We start from the raw sequence: 23,316 nt of genomic DNA, 5'->3' as shown, positions 1-23,316 counted from the left end.
AACGAGAGAAAGCCATTTGCTGTTTTCTAGAGATATCCAGACGGTGACACCAACCAGGACTTTTACCAAAGTAACAAGGGTGAGCAGGTGGGACCCTCCAAAGTGCACCCGATTCCATCTTTTTGATAGAGGAGATAGAATCTATCTGTATATTATATTATATATATAAACTGCTAATGTACAGGGCACAAAAATTACTCTTATTACTTTCTATTGAATGGCGACAATCAAATGTAAACAAAACATGGCACGAATTCATTGAATGTTTTTACAGTTGCATTAAATGCATGGCTTCACTTAATTAATGGAACTGCAAAATATTAGTTTTAGAAATGTTCAGGGGAAGATTCACTGTTTCATTAAAAGTTCACCCAGTCAAAGAAAAGCGCGCGCGCGCGCGCACACACACACACACACACACACACACACACACACACACACACACACACACACACACACACACACACACACACACACACACACACACACACACACACACACACACACACACACACACACACACACACACACACACACACCCTGTCAATGGGATCGAATCTTCATATTCCAATAAATTTGCTGTACACTGATTCAATTGATGTTTTTCAGTATTATTAAATATTAATGACTATAAAATTTTAAAAAATGCATCCCATATTAACTATTTAACAGTTTGAAACATCCATCATCTAGGCGAACAAGCTGGTCACCGAAGGTGGCTAGTATAATTTAAAACATGGTAGCTTTCATAATAATAGTAAATCAGGAAGCTCATAAATCTCACAGTTATTAACCCGTTTAACAGACAGGCTTTATTTGTAACCATTTCCTCTAATGTGTGTCTCAAATCTTTGGCAGCTGGACGTCTCTATATAGCATCTTTGTAATAAGCAAAATGATTATGATAAAACAACCTATTGTAAGTACTCAAATAGTTTACTTGCTTCTACAATAATTATAAAATGACACAATCCAGAAAGGTTGACATTGATTCGTTCACAAATCAAACAACAAAATGTCTACCTTCTGTGAATAATTTCTCTTTCCAACTTCTCTAGTGTGAGAGACAATCTTATAATTGTTTTACGGGAAGAAAAAATATGCCTGAGATCGTGAACACTCTGAGTGACGACATTTTTATTTTCAGAGTACCGCACATGCGATATTCTCGTATTAAAATACAGGAAATCGAATGCGTATTTTGGACGGATGTTTTTGCAAGCAGTCTGAAATGAAAATTTAGCACATAACTACAATTTTAGTCATGATGAATCTCTTGAATCATTTGGCCCCAAGTTTGATATTGACCAACATGACAGATGCTTAAACTTGTATACCAAATTTTATCTATCTAATTTTTTATGTTTTTAGCTGTCGTGTTCATTTGTATTTGGATAGTTGGATTGACAGATTCCCTCTGAACAGATTTTATTAAAAATAAAATATAAATTTATAAAGTTCGGTGCAAAGGTTATATTCTAAATTTTCTTTTTTCTAGATCAAGTTGTCGTATTTACATACAACTTGTTCACTGTGTTTTTCTCTAGCTTTAGTTGTTGTGTTTATAGGCAGATATAATTCCAAAAATATGTTTTCGAGTTCAAGAAGGTCTAAAACGAAAAAAAAAAATCATCAAAATCACAGTTTTTTTTTTTTTTTTTTGCATACGTAAAAGTAAAAATTTTAACACTAATGGTGTTCATGGGTTTGCCTAAGGTCCACTGTTTTTTATGCATGAAGGGGGGGGGATACTTTTGTTTGGGAATACGCTAGAAGTATTCAATTATACCATTCTTACTGGCTTAAAAAATCAAGTTTTTAACTTATTTTATTTTAGTCATTCATCTACTATTTTTATTGTGTATTAAAAATGTGTCAACTGACATCAAATATACATGGCACTTAACTCTTAACATCATCTACCATTTAAATTTGAGTTGTTTAATGCTGAAATTTTACTTTTTTTTCCAGATACAATATACAGTTCATTCCAAATTGGGAATGGAAAACAGCGAAATTTATATGCATTGTATGAACCCTTTAACCAGCATATAAGATCGATTGAACATGCGAATAAAAAATATCCATTTAATATATTTTTTCAGAATTTTGGATGTTTTATTTAACACCTTAGAGGATTGTGTAAATAAAACAACCAAAAAATTTATGAAATAAAATGTACAAATTTATAACGATATCGGCAAAGAATTTAAAAGGATAAACTGAATCTCAATTTCCGTTTTCATCAATGACAGGAAAATACGATATACAAAATACACACACACACACACAAAAGATTAACATTTTATTGATTAATTAAAATTTAAAAAATCTTTCATAGGTGCATATATCCACCAGTACCAGTATATCCGCCTGCCTGAAAATAAAGTTGCTTTAAGTATACATTTTTGCTTATAATATGGCACACTTTCGATTTTATTTAACAGTTATTACTTCTTTATGAACAAAAACTTTTTTTAATAAAAAAATTCCATTATATTTTAACTATATAATTTTTACAGATTTTTTTTCATATATTCCGAGAGAAAACGTTAACTATTAATACAGAATGATGTGATCATTTTAAATTGTGATTTAGGTTTTTGAAAAAAAGAATATTAACAAATCAATTTTCCAAAGGAAAAAAAATGACGAAAAAAATAAATATTTTTTTATTGAAAGTTTTTGATTTTTGTCGCTCTTTTAGACTATTTTTTTAAAAATCTGTGTAATATATATTTCATTTAATATATTTATTCAATAATTTATAGTAATTATTGTGCATTTTCAGCATAAAACCATATGTCTGAAACTTCGTTCTCAATATTACAAACTCTTCATATATTGTTATTTATCTTACTTTTAATATCCACGAGGGGATATATATAGATATGGAAATTAGAAGCATTCTATATAGTGATTGGTTCTCCCTAGTGGTTGGATCCCTCTGCTGATGACGGGATGTACCTCCTACTAGAGGGATTGCACCGTGGTAGATAAAGGCAATTAGGATTCTACCATAGTTTTTTCAATGTTGTCGTGATTTCCCCTTATTCAAACCATCTCCATATGCTTTCTAGTGGGGCGAGTGTATTCCATTATGGTTATCTTAATGTTTACAGTTGCAGGGGCATGAAGTGCAGTTATGGCTTCTAAAGAGATGACAAAAATCTCAAATATAAAATAATTGTACGTCTCATTAATAGTTAAATTATGAGAAAAGAATCACTCACAAAAATATTTTACTTCCTGATATTGAAAATTTTTTTAATTTAATTTTAAAATAATAAAAAATTTAAAAATTTTTCAAACAGATATGGAAAGATATTGAAACTGTCCTCCATTCCGCTGCTGCATGGATTGAATGCGAAACGCCACTGAGAAGCTCGGGATTTCCTAGCAGCGATGCCGACGAAATTCATCATCAGGTAAAATGTGCGAGCTCTTCTGAGGATGATGGATATTTATCAACCTCATATCATCCTCTCTCAACTTCAGTAAGTGCTTCATCATTATTTTAAACTTGCCGCCTTTGGCGACCAGCCAGTTCGCCATTTTAATGCTCATTAAAGTTTTTAATTCAATATTTTATGTATATTTTCTTTTAATAGCTACTTCAACAAAATATTTTTAAGCTTCACATTTTGATAGTCATAGAATTCAATCATATTATTATAAAGGCCTTAAGCCATAATGTACTATTCATCACTCTAATTTTCTGTCAGCTCCCCTAAAATTTCAACTTTAAAGTGAAAATGATTAAACGACAATTAATATAAAAAACTTTCACTGAAATCAAGCATATTTTTAAAAATATGAGTATTAAAAGCAGACTCATTCAGCTTTTAAGTCTTATGTGCACTTCAGAATTTTCATAATTTATGTAATATCTCAAGAATTAAAATTTCTCAGATTCATCATCCAATCCAATTTTTAGTTTTACTTTTGAAAGGATTTAAATAACGTGAATAACACTATTTTATTTTGTTTCGGTCTATAAATATACTTCAAAAAATATATAGTCTAAATTTTGAAAAGTCTTTTGGTCCTAAGAAATCATATTCTGCGAATGACTCTTGACACTTCAACTTTTAATTAAAGCTATCATGAAAAACTGTCTCAATTTCGCATAATTTTTAATTAATTAAAATTCTAGCTAAAAATTCAAAAAATCTCTACGATGTGCACATTTCTGACCTCCAAGATATACATTTGCTAAATGGAGTAGATATTAGCGTGTACAGCGCCAACACACAATGCAGCTTTATTATAAATATGGGTTCAAGTGATTCGATTTAATTTAATAACATATGTAGGATCTATTTTTTATTTTACATTTTTTGTCCTTTTTTTTATGATATTACAAAGTTTCAATCCCTAACATTAGACAGCACTCAAATAGTATCGAATTAACTAATCTTAAATTCTAAAAATGACTCATTAGTTATTCAAATGGAAAACAGCTTCAGTGCAATTCACTGAGATTTTTTTTTATTGAGTTAAATTTTAAAAATGACTCATTAGTTATTCAAATGGAAAACAGCTTCAGTGCAATTCACTGAGATTTTTTTTATTGAGTTAAATTTTAAAAATGACTCATTAGTTATTCAAATGGAAAACAGCTTCAGTGCAATTCACTGAGATTTTTTTTTATTGAGTTAAATTCTAAAAATGACTCATTAGTTATTCAAATGGAAAACAGCTTCAGTGCAATTCACTGAGATTTTTTTTTATTGAGTTAAATTTTAAAAATGACTCATTAGTTATTCAAATGGAAAACAGCTTCAGTGCAATTCACTGAGATTTTTTTTTATTAAGTTAAATTCTAAAAATGACTCATTAGTTATTCAAATGGAAAACAGCTTCAGTGCAATTCACTGAGATTTTTTTTTATTGAGTTAAATTTTAAAAATTAAAATAGTATGAAGACAATTTCATGTTTGAAACTGCTAAGTCTACTGAAATATTTTGTTCTTAATACACGTATTACACGAGAACCCCCCCCCCCAAGTTCTGTTTCCCGGAAGATGTTAAAACTTTTTACTGCTTCAACACTGATTTCTTAGTTCTCTGCTTTAATACATTTATTAAAGAAGTTTAACAATTAGAAGCGAATATCATTATTATACATTTCTGATTGTATAATTTTAATTTTTCCTTCACAAGTTGGAGGAAAAAATTAATTTTTACTTTCTCTTATACAAAGTATAGGAAATAGATTAGAATAGACAATAAATTCGAATTCTAACTTATCTCCACGTTTCAGAAATCATTATTCCGAAAACACATTTTTGGCATTATGTCTGTCTATATATGAACACAATAATTCAAAAACGTTTTGATGTAGACGCTTGAAATTTCGTGTACTGAATTACGATCAAATTTGTAGATTTCTATTGAAATTTCGAATAAAGTGCATTCCCAAGAAGTCTGTCTGCTGTTTGATTACAAAAGAACTCGATAACTGCAAAACGCAATGAACAAGGTAAATAAAACTTGGTTTACACAGGTAAAATATAGATATTTATCAAATTGTGAACTAAGTCTATCAGAAAGTTGACCGTCTGTCGGTTGTACTTTCATATGCATGTAAACGTAACAACTTGAATCAATGAAGTTATCTTGTGTGTACAGTTATACTTTCGAGTCAAATTTTGGTGTAATCCGGCTGACAAAAAAAAACAAAAAAAAAAAAAAACAGATTTTTATGATATATTTAATAAAAATGATAAATTCATACTAAAGATCAGTATTTCGTAACTATCGTTCACCAATTCCTTGAAATGTATTCGTGGTCTTATCCACAAAATTATGAGGGGGAAAGGAGACCTGAATTTTATTGGAGAGTACACGAGAAAGTTTCGGGAAGACCACTCAAACTCTGTTTTCATTTTATTCCTTTACCACTTCCACTGCCAATAATACTGCTGAATATCTCGAATTGATCTTCCACGTCTTCTTCTGTGCCACATCTATCAAAATTCAGATTATCAAAGGCATACTGAACTTCATTCTTCTGGCTTAGAGGAATAATGCTTGACATAGCTATAGGATGTAAGTTGTAGAAGGACTGACTACCTTTCGATTTTTTCTAACTAGTCAAAAACAAGCAAACATATGAAGCTTAGCATCGAATTGCTCGGCGTGGTCAGGTTGATTGCTCAATGATTTCTTTGTTTTCTATTCATCGAAATATAAGTTTGTATTAATTTTCTTTGAAATTCAACTTTCAGGAGGTGCCTATGAGCTCCAAGATGGTTTTGACTATTGGAATATGCCATATTTCATCTTTATTACGAATCCTAAATTCATGGATTTGGCTAGATATGCTAGATCGTGTGGTGCCAGTGAATGAAGTTCGCATTTTTGCTAACCATTAATTTCTACTCCCCTCTTATAGCTGACTAATAATACACGTTATCTTTCTAACACACTTTAGATAGTTTGACTTTCCTATCCCTCTAACCGGAGGGGTACCTCAGAAATGAGGATGATAGCTTCCGGTATGGTGGTTGGTTCTCGCCACCCAGGTGACTAGAGAAATGGTAGACGTCGCCTACCCCTTATCGATGATGGGACATGCTTCCCACGGGAAGGGTTATACCGTGGCCGGTGATGGCCCTTAGAATTCAACCATAATTCGAGGAGTGTTGCTGTCGCGGTGGTCTGATCAATAGGATTTACCAGTGTGCCTAATGGAGGGCTGGAGTAGCCGGTTAAAGTTAAGGTTACTTTCCTATCCAATTGTATCACTACATGTTCAATAAGCATTGATAGCTAGATTGATAACTAGCGAGATAACGTAAAAATAAAACCCTACTAGATTGTCGAAATTATGTACATTTGATTTTTTTTTATCATTTGAAATGCATTTTTCTTCGTCAAAAACTTCTTCTCAAAGGAGATTTCCTACAAGAATGAACAATGCATTAAAAAATCATAAAAAACTACAAAAAGGGGTTTTGAAATTCAATTCTTCTATGGAGACATTTTTTTTTAAATAGAAGCTGAGATTGATTTCATAAAGATTGCTCTTCATCAGTCAAAAATTATTGATTTTTAACCTTGCTATATTTTACTTGACATCGTGTAATGACTATCCTAGAACATCCAAAATATATTTAGATTGAGACGTGGTGATCTAATTGACCTCATCACAATAGGATAATACACTGAAGTTTAACACTTACACTACACCTCACACCGTTTCTAGAGCTCATGTGGCGCCTTTTCCAGTTTGGTGTACATGTAGATGGAATTTATTAAAAAATTACTCCGAAATCAATTGGAAACAAACATACAAATGATAAAATATGACAAAATATAACATAATAAAAAATAGTATAAACTAGGAATGAAAAGTATCTAGAGTACAATAAAACTAAATGAATGAACACGATAATGTACAGTAATATGAAAAAAATGAAACAATTATAAAAATTAGTTACTTGAGAAGGTTTAGGGATATATTATAAATAAAATGCGAGGAGTATTAAAATATTGCTTGGAATAACTGATTGGATTAATCTGATTGATACACTGCAATTTGGAATTGATATCAAAAGATTGTTACCAATATGTGAAACTTCTTTAATTATTCAGAGATGTCCGCCTGAAATTGGCCAGCTTCTCGCCAAATGACAGCTCTCCTTCACCTAATCGATTCAAATCATTTCTTTCATACTGTAATCAAATAGTCATGAAATTTTATTTCTAAAAATCACTATTCTATAGACAAACATTCAAAATAAAAATTTCAAGGAAATTAAGATTTTTTTTGAGGAACTTACTTTTTATGCTTTTAAAGGCATCTAGTGTAATTTAAAACTAAACATACTATTAATGATCATATGCCATTTTCCAATGGCAGTTTCTATGTATCAGCGAGATGCCTGTATATTTAGTGTTAAAATTATTTCAGTTGCGCTACTCATTTTTACAAATAATATAAGACATAAAATATTAAAGTATCACTGAACATCTCACTGATAAAATAGACTGTAACTGCAGAAAATTTGAAATTTACTTTTTACATATCAGTGTATAAACTTTACAAAAAATCAATTTTTTTAAAAAAAAATTATTAAATTATATTCCAGTTTTTCAGTTTGTTTATCACTGATTCGAAATTATTCAGATGGGCATATACATTAATAAATGTGATAATTTTAACTGCCAACTCATTCATCTCATCCAATCCCTCAACTCATCTGATCCTTCACCTCATTCATCTCATCTGATCCTTCACCTCATTCCTCTCATCCGATCCTTCACCTCATTCCTCTCATCCGATCCTTCACCTCATTCCTCTCATCCGATCCTTCACCTCATTCCTCTCATCCGATCCTTCACCTCATTCCTCTCATCCAATCCTTCACCTCATTCCTCTCATCCAATCCTTCATCTCATTCCTCTCATCCAATCCTTCATCTCATTCCTCTCATCCAATCCTTCATCTCATTCCTCTCATCCAATCCTTCATCTCATTCATCTCATCCAATCCTTCATCTCATTCATCTCATCCAATCCTTCATCTCATTCATCTCATCCAATCCTTCATCTCATTCATCTCATCCAATCCTTCATCTCATTCATCTCATCCAATCCTTCATCTCATTCATCTCATCCAATCCTTCATCTCATTCATCTCATCAAATCCTTCAACTCATTCATCTCATCAAATCCTTCAACTCATTCATATCTTTAGCAGCAACAAACCAAAGCATAGTAAATCAAGCGTTTGTTTTAAATAAACATTGTGTCGCAAAAGTAAGGTACAAATCTTTCAGGAGAATTTTTTTTTCCCAATATATTATAGCAAAAATTGTGTCAGTTATTCTTTATTAGGATTCATTTTGAAGACATTTAATAATAGAATATTAGTTATAAAATAAATTTAAACATAAAATTTTCTGAACAGGAATGATTTTTTCTGTATTTATATTATTATAATTCATTTATTGCCTTTTAAAATCTCTCTTGAATATTCAGAATTTTTCCTTTCTATACTTCAGTAACTTTTGTTTTAAATACATTTGGACATGTCATTCAATTTTTCCCTTTTTCCAGAAGCTACATTATTGTTAGTTTTATAAGATTATAAATACTAATTAATTAAAGTCATTCTTTAATATTCTTTTAATGAAATGAATTTCAAATAATATATAAACAGGAGATAAAAACATGCATCCAAACATTTTGTCTTATGAATACTTTCAAATTGTCAAATTTATGTAATTCTATTCTAATAGTAAAAACGATGATATATCAAAATAAAAATATGAAACAAACGATATTTACGATAGTTATTTTATATAAGTTTTTAAGATGTTTAGAGATAATCTAACTAAATTTATTTTAAAAGGAAATAAATGTTTTACGAAACTTAATCGATATGGTGCAATTTATTTCTAGTCTGAATTCAGCTATCTTTCATCTCGCTCATTTTTGTCTAAATTACACAAGAAATTTAAATTATCCCACAATTAAAGATTTTATCTTAAAAGTGTAGTCTCCTCAAAACTTTCTTGCATACTTTCTTGCAATAGAGAACGCCTTTTCTAACTTTGGCATACAATACTTACAAAATATTAATCTTTGACATGCATTTAGCATTTTTGCTGAATCTAGAATGTGATCCTCGGCCAGCGTTTTGGCGATTAATCTCTGGCATGCGGTAAAGATTGAAACAAAAATTTGGCATAAAGCTACATTTGTAGTCACGAAAGGCTGTGCCAAATTTTATATGTTTAAGTCATTGGGTTTTTGAGTTACCGTGTTTACATATTAAAGTACAGACCGACAAACGGTAAACACGTTGGATTTGGAAAGATGTACACACTAACGATGTTAATCTACATGTTATGTATCTAGCTCTCTTCGTTTTGTAGTTATCGCATTAACTACATTCAGACAGCGACACAGACAGATTTCTTTTGAACGGAATTTCTTAAAATTTGGTGAAATCTACAAAGTTGGTGTAAAGACCCTATACCACATTTCATCCATCTAGCTCGAAGCTTTTTTAAGTTATCTTTATCACAGAGACACAAACAAGCATTTTTCTAAAAATGTATTTTCAAATTCGGGGAAATCTAAAACGTCGAGATTCGACAGGTTAGTTAGTTTAGTTATATTAATGTCCCGTTGTAAAGCAACACTAGGGTTATTTTGGGACGGACCTCGTCATTTTGAACCACGGTCAGATGACGAGGACGACATCTGAGCTGGCAGCCCCCTCTCCACGCTACACCACACCACACCAACGGGAGGACGTTTAACATGACGGATTTAACGTGCAACAGATTCCCTTACACGACGGTTTTTCGGTGGAATCGGGTTTCGAACCTCAAACCATACGAGTCACAAGCCGAGACCTTACCACCAGGCCACCGCGGCCTGGGGGATTCGTCAAAATCTTGAGTTGGAATTTTTTGACGATTACAATACTTTCTCTGTACTTCGTATACGAGAAAATAAAAATTACATTTTTCCATTAAAATTTGCATAATTATCAACAATTTTCACTTTTTATTCCATAATAATAAAAATAAAAATTTGAATAATCATTAGTTTAGTAGTTTAACTGCAGTTAACTTCTTTCGAAATAATATAAGTACTTCTATTCGAGAAGCAATGGTACACGAAATAGTTCTGTAAACCAAGATCTCTGGTAAAAGAGCCGGTGCCAAAAACTGTATTTTTTATTTTTTTTGTAAGTTCAGAAAATCAGGGTCCTACTCTACTAAGGATATACATATGAGATATTTTCTTTTATACACAGGATACTGGATATCTTTCAAAGCAGAGCTGTTTAACGAACATCCCGGGAAGATACTGTATTTCAATGCAGCCCAAACATGATCAGAATGTTACTAATCCTACCACTGTGGAAGTGGGCGGTTCTACTTCCCATTGCCCCACACCCCCATCCTCACCAGAATCGAATACCAACGAATTGGCCATAGTAAATATTGCATCTCCTAGCACTGTTATCTCAGGAAACGGATCAGAGAACACATATTTCCCTTCTTCGAGTTATGAGAAGCTGATTTTGCCAAAGACTGCAGCTGGGCAGGTAAGTAAAGATAAATACAGTTAATAGTTAAGCTGCATTATTATTACCATTCCGAGGGATTTCCTTGGATCTTGCATCAAAAAGAAACTATTAATATCAAACACAATAGAAATATAATTATTCAGATCAGTTGGAGAACTTTATCCAAGAATAATTTATACTAATAATTACTAATTAATACTATTTAGAATATTAATCAGATAATAAAATACTCAGACAATTGAAGGGGGGAAAAAAGAGTTCGGGTGATTTCAAGAAGAATCGAGTCTCTAGTCCAAAATATTATAACATGACAATGTCTGAGGGTTGATTCCTATATGTTATTCTTAAATTCGTCTGGTAAATGCAAGGTAAGCAATGGTGAAATGCACAAAAAAATTGTATTTAACATCGTTGCAATATGCGTGAGCATATTATATATGTATAAATAGTAACAAAAACAATCAAAGGTGTCGTCATAAAATAGATATAAAAGTATTTGAAAAAATTTATTAAAATTAGAGGAAAGATTGTAAGAGTAGAAGCATTTACATGATTTGAAAGTTTATTTTTTGAATTTTAATATATTATAATATGTTTATGTAAGAAAATGCTTTGAACTTACTAATTTCTTAAATTAAACGTGATTAAAGTTCAGAAAAAAATTCTGTTTAAGTAAACATCTACTACTTAAGATTAATAAACAAATTTGATCATTTTAGGCCCTACGTGTCGATTTACAGAATGTTTATAACGGTTTTTCAAGCGTATCGCAATTTGTTGATAATACACAAGGCTATAACACATTATCATGTTAAAAATAAACATAGAAAAAATCAATGCAATTAATAAGTGTTTATATTTTGTAAATTAATATTTCAACATATAAAATGCTTACATAAATGCAAATTCGGATTGTTTACAAGTTTGGGGAACGTCTGAAGCAACACTATTTTTTTTCCGGATAATAAGCTTTGTCACTATACCCCACACTGTTTACACTTAAGTTCTGGTTTAATTCTATTATTTTGGAGCTGGATTATACGAAATAAATGAGTTCAAGTCGAATTTTTTCAATTACAAATCGAAATAGTTGGAAAAGAGAAGTTAATGCAATTGAAAGTGTTAAATTATTCATAAGAAGATTCAGTCGGATTGAATAAAATAGAAAGCTTTTTCTCTACTGGGCGAGGTTCCCGAACTGCAGGAGCATGGCCAATTCATCTTGCTATTACAGGAAACTTTTAATTTGAGAAATTGATGATGATTAGTAGTAGTCAGAAGTTAGAATTTCTGATGTGTAAAAGTTACTAGCATTGCTGGTAGTTCACGCAATTAATAAATTAATTTTAATTTTAGCAATAAATGCATTTATAGAGTTTTAGGTGCTTTTCCATTTTGCTGGCGCAGCCGATAAAGTCGCCAAAAAGGATACAATTTGCACTACAAATTGATTATAGAAACGTAATATCTCCTCTGGTAACCTTTTATTATCATATTTTCAAAACGAGTATGCTTGGCAAGATTTGAAGCATTATTAACAATTTTTAATGTGTATATTTTGTGTTGTCGCCAATAAAGTCTGTCTGGCGAAATTTGTGTCATCGAAATGGAAAAGTATCAAATCTTATTATTGGCAGGTATACATAACTAAATGCCGAGCGAGCCAAATCGAGCTGGGATCACTATATGATTCTTGAAGATTGATAAGCGGAGCGAGCAGGGGGTGTAACCCCCTATTATTATCACTGGTGGAACATAGCAGTCAATTGCTTCACTAACTTTGCCCACTTTTACTCTAAAAGTATTTGCTGGAAAACTTTTTTTTCCTCTCTAAGAAAACCAGATGAATTTAAATAGTTGAAGCTCTATTGCGCTTTCAAATGTAAGAGTAACATATAGTAATGTCGTCGAGTCTAAGTAAAAATATCTTTAATGAGATGTGTTGAATCAGGAGAATCTTACTTTAATACTAGTTTATATTTAAACTTGACATTTGAGAGTTTAAACTAAAACATGGAAAATTTCAAACTAGATATTTATACGCATTTCCCGCCGCTCTAAGTCCAAAGAACACATTTCTGAAACGATGTTTGTGTATCTGCGAACATGATAACTAATACTTTGAGCCGGACGGATAAAATTTGGTACTTGATCTTTACACCAAATTTGTAGAATTCCTACCATAACTTGAACGAAATCTATTCATGAAAAGTTTGATTGGCTATCGGAATAAAATAAATTCGATAATTACAAGATAAATGGTAAAATGACACTTAAAATTAACATCTAAAGCATAGGTCGACACCAAATTTTAAGCCAAATCTGCAGAGGGTTGACTGTTGGTCTGTACTTTCGCATACACCTAAACGCGATAAAATTTGGTATTTGATAATAATTAAATGAATAAGAAAATTTGATATGCGATCTTGCTATTAAAATTGCAGTTCTGTATCGAATTTTGATTTCAACCAGTTGAAGAAAAGACACCCAAAATAGATAATCTTTTTGTTTGTATGTTTGTTTTACTTTGAAGCACAAAATGCTCATTTGTGAAACTATGAAAATAAAATTCTGATTACACATGGAATGCACTGCCCTAATGAAGATCCCTAATTTTATGCAAACGCGTTTGACCACTTTTATTAGACAGCATATGAGAAAGCGTCGGAGATTTCCCTTTTGTGGTTTAAAGCAATTACCCTAGCTTTATTAGCAAGTTTACAATGGTTAAATGTTTTGATTTTTTTTTTTGTTCTCGATGTATAAACTCCTTATGTGCCAACAAGAACAGCACAAGGCTTACAGATGTAAGTCAGTACGCAATTGACAGTAGAATAAATTTCAAATATAAGGACGCAGGCACAAACGCAAAAAAAAGGAGAAAACTAGTAGATACAACAACAAAAGCAAAAATGAAACAAAATTGCTCACATAGTAACAGAAACATACAGTAAAGGATATAAAACAATCGACAGTAGAATAAATTTCAAATATAAGGACGCAGGCACAAACGCAAAAAAAAAGGAGAAAACTAGTAGATACAACAACAAAAGCAAAAATGAAACAAAATTGCTCACATAGTAACAGAAACATACAGTAAAGGATATAAAACAATTGACAGTAGAATAAATTTCAAATATAAGGACGCAGGCACAAACGCAAAAAAAAAGGAGAAAACTAGTAGATACAACAACAAAAGCAAAAATGAAACAAAATTGCTCACATAGTAACAGAAACATACAGTAAAGGATATAAAACAATTGAAGAAGCATAATCAAATAAAATATTCAAAATACAAATACAAAAGTATATATGCAAATATATGTAGGCAAACACACTGAAGTAAAGTTTAAATTTTACGGAGAAAAATACTGTTAATATATGTACAAAAGGAAACGAAAGATGATTTAAGTTGTACAAAGGCAGATAAATGAAGCCAAGCTATATTGTTCTTTAGAAGGCAGTCCCTGAGTTTACGTCTTTCCGGAATAAACTTTGTGCATTCAAATATCAAATGCTTGGCATCCTGGACTGCACCACTGTAGCACGAACACCTATTAGTCGGTGACAAATTGAATCGTTAAAACAAGTGAATCATACTGTTAAAACAATTTTGATTTGTCGCTAACATTTACTTTCCATTTTTTTTTCAGTACAATCCACTAGCTACATGGAAACTCGATGTATCTCCTTTTCCAGTTTCCATCCGACCCTTTCCTACCGCCTACTCCATAGCAAGAAATGCCAGCATTTTACAAGTCCATCCAGGTGAAACTACCACTTGCAACATTCCACAAGTTTTCACTTGCGACCTCACCACCACGAAATCTACCTGCGCCGTCCAAGCAAAACTCTCCAAAAGAATAAGACGATCAAAAAGACCCTCTAAGCGCAAAGTCACTTACCACACCTGCACCTACGACAGCTGCAACAAGACATACACGAAAAGCTCGCACTTGAAGGCTCACGTGAGGACTCATACTGGAGAAAAACCTTATGCCTGTACTTGGTGTGGATGTGGCTGGAAATTCGCTCGTTCTGATGAGTTGACCAGACATTTCAGGAAACATACAGGAGACAGGCCTTTTCGTTGTGAGTATTGTGACAGGGCATTTGCCAGGTCGGATCATCTGTCACTTCATATGAAACGTCACTCAGATTTGTTGTGACGTATCGCTTTTTTTGTCTGTTTTGTTAAATTAAATTACGACTCATATTATCGATAAGTTTGCAAGAGAAATAAATTCTGTGAAATGAAAAAAAAAAAGTGTTTTGGAAACGATTAAGATATATCTGAGATTTTTCTGATTTTCATATGTGATGATATCTGGGAATGACAACGGATCAATTCGTTACTTTTGTTGAATAATTAGAATCAAGTCAGTGCCGGATTTATGTATGTTTTACTCAAGTTATATCTCAAGGCTCCCACTTTCTTGCTTGCTCCCAGAATATTACCTGAACTATCAGAAGTCAAATAACTATGAAAGAATGGATTTATAAAACGCTCATCTCAAACAGCTTTGGACCTCATCAAGATTTAATCCGGCATTGTATTATGTTGATAAGAAACATTCGTGTTTGTTTTTAAAATGCAAACAGATCGAAAAAGTTTAAATAATTCTATTTTGATAAAAAAACAGATGCCAAGGGCTCACTTATGATGCTTGTAAAAACGTTATACCTAAGTCTATCTAATGAAGTTTAGAAAATTTTTGCCATAGTCCATTGTGGCTCACTTCGTCTTCATTATGATCAATATATTATGACTAAAGAAAAGAGGATTAGATTATCTAACACATTGATGGACAGTACATACAATATATATTTACCTTTTAGAAAAACAACTGCGCTCGAAAACGTGTTGCAACACGTAAGTGCACCGCCACGGTGCACTCTACAACTGATCATATGTAAATACGACGCCCACAGGAGTACTGTCGTATCATTTTCATGAGCTTGATGCCTGAAGGCGTTACTGTCCATCAACGTGTTAATAATAATCCAAATAGAATTTTCTATTTTTTTTTTATTTCTGACTGTTACTCAATTGGAAAAGAAGGGAAATCCTTTCTGTTTAAACGCAAGATTAAAAGTATGCCAAATAACATGTCATTTATTTGATATTCTTTAATCATATGCCTCAGAAACTGGCAATGAACTTTGTGAAATATTTCGTAAGAAAACTTGAAATTTTGGAAAATAATTTAGAAGTTTTATTTTGGAATATGATATGTACATAATAAAATGGATGGAATCAAACAAAATAAACATATTTGTCTGTCATTAAATGTAAATTGGAATTAAATCCAAAAACTTCATATTTCATTTATGGAATAATTTCTTCAATTGAAATCCCATATATAGTAATTTATAAGCGCAAGCAGGAATGATAATATTGGCAAAATCTTAAGAAATTAGTCATATATATAAAAAAAAGAGAAATGATACAATTGTACATTATGGAACGAAAAAATCAATTTTTGATTTTCAATTTGTAATAGCGCGGAAAAGTTCCCTTTTCGTGTAGATAAAATAAATTATAAATATGAAAAATATTGTAATAGGTCTTGAGGTGCCGCAAGGACGTTAAAGTTTCATAAAAACACACTTTTTGCAACTTTTTAAGGATTTTTGCATGCCACAATTATGAAATAAAAAGTTTTCATTAGGCATTGTCATATGAATAAAAGTATAAAAATAGTTCTACTATTGCATTGGCATGACAATGAATCCTCGTAGCGGTTGCTATTGAGGTAAGGCTGAGATTTGTCTGCATCCGGTGATAAGGACAGAGCTAGTTTCAAAGCAGTAGCTTTGTCGAGTTCAACTGAGCTGGCGTCTCCGCTCCGTTTATTTTGTAACTCCTTTGTTAGTTTGTGTGCTTGTGTGCTTTGATGTGAGTAAAAACTGTTTAATCGAAATTAGTGAAGACAAGGCAAATATCGGAGTGCTCTATTTTTAGAAAAATTAGCGATTTGCTTGATGTTAAACTCACTACATATGAATCTAGTGCAAGTGTTATATTAGAAATAACCTCAAAATTGCTTCAGAGAAGGATCTTTATGTAAGCTAAATATGCAATTCCCATAATAGAACAAATATAGTCAAAAGCTTCTATTCTCAGTGTTTCTAGCAAAAGAATTTCACAAAGGATAAAAACTAAATACAGGAATTTAATAAAGTCTGGAATCAAAGAATATTTAATTAAAGAATTTATTAAAGTCTAAAATCAATAGATGTTCAGATAAGTTTGATTACAGCCTCACAGAATTTAAAGACTCTAGATGTTTATTAGGTATTGCTGACTTGCATAAAAGAAAAAAATGTGCCAAAAGAATAAGAGATCCTAAACGATCAATGCTCTAACAGGAAAATGGTTATAGGTAATATTGATATTGCTACCACAAACGCTTTCAGGAAGAAAGAAGCAAGGAAGAGTAAAGAACAACAGAGAATAGTTGAGTTTTATCAAGAACGGGCAAAAAATATCAGAAATGTTTACTGACCACAATGAGAAAGCTGAAGAACAACAGTGTTCTTTGCAAAATGAGGTAAGCCAACCAGATCCATCAGACAGACAAGAAGCGATAAAACTACCAAGTGCCTGTGCCGTTTAATATTAAGTTGAAATTTTATACAGAAGGCATCTGAAGCTGAACCAAATAGTATATTGGACTCGGTTATTGACTTTTCTCGGCTTCCTTGTCACATGAAGCAGTGGTAAAATCTGTGAGACTGGTAGCCGAATCAGCTCAAAATGTCTGCGGTTCAATTGCGAGAGAAAGAGGCGCAAGAGCAAAAATTGACTCACGTGTGAATATGCCAAAATTTAATTAAAAAACAGTTTAATAAGGCGATGAAGTAGAAACAAACATTTTGCAGCTGTAACATTTGTAATCATTAAGGATACAGAAGTAAGAAACGCAAAATTTGACATAAAAATATTTTTTTATTATTTTTATATTTTGTGATTAATAATTTTTTCCAATTGTAATGCTTATATATGATTTAAATTCATCTTCTGTAACATTATATGAACGAAAAATTCATAAAATATTTTATCAAAGTTTATAATTTTTCAATTTTTTTACAAACTTTAAGCTCTTTGCGGCACCTCGAAATATTGTTGTATTGTAACCAGAATTTTTAAAAATTATTTCTGAACCTAAAAGCTAACTTTTCTCCACTATTACCAAACTAAAATTAAGAAAAATTTTTAAAGACATTTTTAAAAAATTTTCATTTTTTTCTCAATTTTTTTTACAAATTAGCTCTTTGCGGCACCCCAAGATACTATGTAATATTGCAACCAAACTTTTAGATATTGCTTTTGAACCTAAAAGGCAACTTTTTTGAACTATTACCAAATTAAAAGCTAAAAAATTAAGACTGTTTTTGTTCCACCCTGCGGTCTGTTCCTCTCTCTCTCATTCACACACACATATTCATTTTTATTAAAAGCGTGCGTGCGTGCGTGTGTATGTGTGTTGGCGCTTACAGACTACGCTGCCTGACCTAGAATTACCAAATTTGGAACTTATATACCTGTGGGTAGGGATGGCTAATGTAAAATGGTTAATAAATACGATTAATCAGAATCGTATTAAAAAATCAAGCGAATTTTATGGAGGTTTTCTGTGATAACATTCGCAAACATTGATATAAAAATAATTTGTATGCTGCAATGTTAACTGTTAATGTTAACAATATCTTAACATAAAAATGTCTACCATAAAAGAATTAAAAAATATATTTTAATCATATTTCCAAACAATTTAAATAAAATTAATAAATAAAATCAATAAAAGTAAAATTATATCTGCACAAGCACGTTATGCATGCATAAGAAATTAGCTTTTAACAACGCGTTGCCATCACTTTGACAAAGGTTCAAATTCTTAATGCAAATGAAACCTACAAAAGTGTAATTTTCAACACGTCTCTGAATGAAATTAAATGTGAAATGCGATATATTTTCTAAAAAAAAAATAAACGAAAGAAAACGTTTTCTGCGACATTAAAAATATCTATACTGTTCATCCCAAAATTCAGTTTTATTTAAGGCAAACGTAGTTTAACCCTTTAAAGGGCCATTTTTTTCTAGTCATATTGTGTTAAAATATTTTTAGACTTGAAATTAGAATAAGAAAAGGGATTCATTTAGCTTATTAGATAAACTTAATTAATTTGGTAAATTAAGTAACAAATCAAACGCATCAATTTGTGTGAGATAAAGAACTGAAGCATCTAAGTTTCTGTCTTTCTAAAAAGGTGTGTCAGAACTTATGCCAACCTACATCATTTCATACAAAGATTGATACATTTGGTGGGAAGCATACTTCCCACGGCCCTAGAACGGGTTAATATATACAGAAAGGCCATTCTAATCAGGGCCGAGCAGCTTATTTTTAAAACTTTAGTAAATGCATATGTATTCATAAAAATGATCTAAATAAAGTAAATAATCTATCTAGATATATATTTATAAAACGCTTACGTGGACACAAAATCAGGCCGAATTTCTTAACCGCTGTTTGCAAACACTTGACCTAGTCCGGGAACATCAACACGCTGTTTGATAAGATTTCAAGCGAACGCTATTCTTGCTCGGTATGAAAAAATTTTTAACAAAAAATTAACGGTCAAGAAACGAACAAAATTTTTGACAATGAGTTTAAGTCGTACCGTATCGATTTTAAAACGAAATCGTCGAAAAAGAGAAGACAGGTCGAATGAAAATGATCAAGAATCGTTCATGAGAAGATCCAGTCGTAATGAATGAGATAGGGTTAAACGGTTATGTGTACGGAGCGAAGTTTCCAAACTACGGGAGCATAGTTGTGGGATTATATCAGAACTCTGTTCTTTTTGCCAGGCACGTTACTGGGAAAAAAAGTTTTAAATTTGTTTCATTGGTGGATGTATATAGTTATTTAAATGAAAGGTTATTTGTGTTTACAAAGAACTTTGATGCAGGTGATTATTACGAGTGTCCTTTTTGCTTTACATTTTTTATTTCTTTCATTGTTTTATCATATTTTGGAAAAAAATTGAATCTGAATATATCTGTTGCTTGACTAAAGTAGTTTAGTAGATGGCGAGCGAGCGAAGCGATCTGAGAGGAACTGCATTAGAAGTTCCTGGGGGTTGGCGAGCATAAGCGAGCAGCCTCCTAGTTATTTCTTATGTAATTTGAATCAATAAATGTTTTCATAAACTACGATTTCGTCCTGGGAGGCATATTTAATAAAATATTTTTCAGACACTAATATTTTAAATAAATTCCATTTTTTTTGTGGCAAAAGTTGATTGAGTTATGAAAAATTTGAATATCTCTTTTCAATAAAAACGAACAATTAGACCTCTCCATTGACCGTTTTAAGGAAAATGCACTCATCAGCGACGGCCTTAAATGACCTAAAACAATAATATTTGGGGCTTTATAAAGCTGAAGATTAAAACGTTAAGCTATCAAGATTATTGTATTGAATATGGTTCATAGGACCGAATGACAGCAAAAAATTTAAATTTCATAGTTTTTTTCGGAATTAAATTTATTAACTGATATATAAATTGACACATAACTTACCACATTTAAACCCTTTTGAAAGTAAAATTGAAAATCGAATCGTCTGATGAATCAAAGAATTTTTATTGGATAATTTTTTGAGGTATTGAATAAATTATAAAAATTTTTTTAAAGTTCTCATAAGATGTTAGTGCTGAAAAAGTCATATTTTTATTCTGTGCTGATAGTCATATTTTATTCTGTAGTCATATTTTTAAAAGACATTTGATTATTTCAGCAAAAATTTTTTGTATCTATTGAAGTTTTATCAAGCTTCAATTTCAAGTTCAGATTCTGTGGGAGCTAACAGAAAATTAGAGAAATAAATACGTATCACAATGAATATTGTAATGCGTTTATAATAGTATATGAATTATATGACTATCAAAATTGGAAGCTTAAAAATATTTTCGGCAAAAATTAATAAGAAATCAAATTAAAGAAAAAAATATTTAAGTGAAAATTGTAGGGAGCATGAATCTTGGCGAATCAAATGATCGCCAAAGGCGACTAGAACGAAATAAAAATTTTCAGAGATGGTTTGGAATTGGGTAACTTTGAAGAGCTATTTCCGCAAAAAAAATGTGCAAAAAAGTTTTTTTTTTTTTCGATTTTTCTCAAATTTGGTAGATGGTTGAAGGCAGATAACGGTTGATGACATTTTATGAATCATGAGCTTTTATAGGAAACAAAACGTTTTGAGATTGCTATTATGGTATGGCGCTGCTGAACTCTGTCGTAGATTTCACTAGAGAAAATGAGTTATGAACTTTTTTCCCCGATTTACCTTAAAAATAGAGCATGGTGGAAGGCAGTCAACTAAAGGCATATTTAGAGGTCATAAACTTTCATATAAAATAAAAATTGTCGAAATCGGGAACTTGTGTTTGGAGTGATTGGCTAATTATTTTCCTAATATTTTAAATTTACAAATGATTCCAAATATTTTTTTTATATAATCTAGGAAAAGTTTCATATGAGCTAAAAAAAAAAAGTCATATTGTAAAAATATTTTTATCGTGGAGTAAAAAATATTTTTGTGCAATAATGCGTTACAAAAATTATACAGAAAATTTTAATAAAAATTTAAACAAATCTATTTTTGTAAGCCTTACTAACCAAAAAAGTGATTGTGAAGATTTTGATAAATTTAAGCCCAGTTTTGGGCTTTGTAGAGCATTTTGAGCGATTTTTCAACCACCACATCGCATTTTACACATTGTTTGCCCATTTTATAAATAGTATATTAAAAAAATGTTTAAATATAAACAATTATCAAATAAAAAAAATGTTTCATGATAAATTATTCCGTATTCAATTAAAAAATTACAACTTAACTCAACCAAAAACTTATTTTTTTAAATATTAAAATATTATAAATCGAGAAAACTGAATTTTATTTGGATCTTAAAGAAAAATCGAATACCTTTCTTACGATGCAGCATAGCATCATGATATAGATAGTTATTTTTTATTTTTTTTTGGTCTAGAAATTTAGCAAGGGGCCAGACTTGAGACTTAATCTATGTTCTCCAATGCTGACAATTTTTTTATTGTATCCCTAAACATTGTATTCCTAAAAACCATTTGTTACCATTTCTGGTAACCAATCAAGATAAAAAACTTTTGGCAAGTCTTTCGATGATTGGCGCGATTTTGACTGCTTGGCGGAAAGTCTATGTAAATCTTAAGTTTTACTTAACAGGAAATCGCCAGAAATCGATCGTCTAGTTATTCGCTGAATGAACTCAGATTTCGTTTCAATGATCAGGCCTTGGCTCATTAATAGACTAATAACATTAAGATATTTCTTGATGGATTAGAAGAAAAAGCAATTAATTTTTTTTCAGTTGAAATATATTTTAATGGGCTGCTTGAGTTCGTCGCTAATATCACAACCCAAACAATCAAATGGGGTATTTCCACTTGTAGACTTCGGTATGTCATATTACATTGAACTTGAATATAAACAGTGAGGGATATAGCGACAAAGGCCGTTATCCCCAGTCATATTACATTGTTTGCCTATAAACTGTCTTTCTATTTGGCATTGGTAATTGGCGATCGTTGGCGATATGAGAGGAACATCAATGTAGATGCTGATATTTAATAAAACAAAAAATGTTTACATGTATAATGCATTTATTTGCTTGCCAGTAGCTATTCAAGATCTAAAAAAATATCACATATAATTTAAGTCATAGTGTTTGTTTATAAGAGCGTCGCCAATCCAACACAAACAGTAAAATATGAAATACATTAATTTGCGCATAAGTTGTTATTGTTATAATTGCAAATCTTTCTGAAAATTTAGGGCAGAGCACACGAAAATATATAGAAGCAACAACAGTTTCTTACCACTTGCTGAAAGGGCTTTTGTACATTCCGGAGAAAGCCTTTCCGAATTTCTTTTTTGGATAAAGAAAATATTATACTTGAACACTTTTTTGTGAACAAAAAGTATTTTCCGATCTATCGTTATTCATGAAAAGATTAATAAATGACAAGATTTAAATTGAATTTCTAATTTCTCGCCAAAGGTAGCAAAATCATGCCAACTTTCCCAAAACTCAGCAAAAGTCCACCATCCTGGATGGCTAAGAGAAATAGAAACAAATAGCTTTTAGGATTGCGATAAAATGTTGTCAAGATTACACTTGGAAAAAAGCTGTCTCCCTCCCCCCCA

General features: G+C 31.3%; 1 protein-coding gene across 1 annotated transcript in view; it reads left to right on the top strand.

The window, feature by feature from the left end:
• The window catches only part of LOC129984789 (Krueppel-like factor 1), a 49,420-nt gene extending 34,148 nt beyond the window's left edge, over positions 1 to 15,272 (top strand). Inside the window, exons 2-4 of the mRNA XM_056094745.1 lie at positions 3,315 to 3,497; positions 10,784 to 11,077; positions 14,713 to 15,272. Coding sequence (XP_055950720.1) covers positions 3,315 to 3,497; positions 10,784 to 11,077; positions 14,713 to 15,228 — 993 coding nt within the window. The 3' untranslated portion in view covers positions 15,229 to 15,272. The remainder of the gene's footprint in view (positions 1 to 3,314; positions 3,498 to 10,783; positions 11,078 to 14,712) is intronic.
• The last annotated feature ends 8,044 nt before the right edge of the window (positions 15,273 to 23,316 follow it).

Source organism: Argiope bruennichi, chromosome 9 (assembly GCF_947563725.1).
Source record: "Argiope bruennichi chromosome 9, qqArgBrue1.1, whole genome shotgun sequence".
NCBI classification, from domain to species: Eukaryota; Metazoa; Arthropoda; class Arachnida; order Araneae; family Araneidae; genus Argiope; species Argiope bruennichi.
The sequence above is the reverse complement of the archived record's forward strand: the minus strand, read 5'-3'. Positions and strand labels throughout refer to the sequence as shown.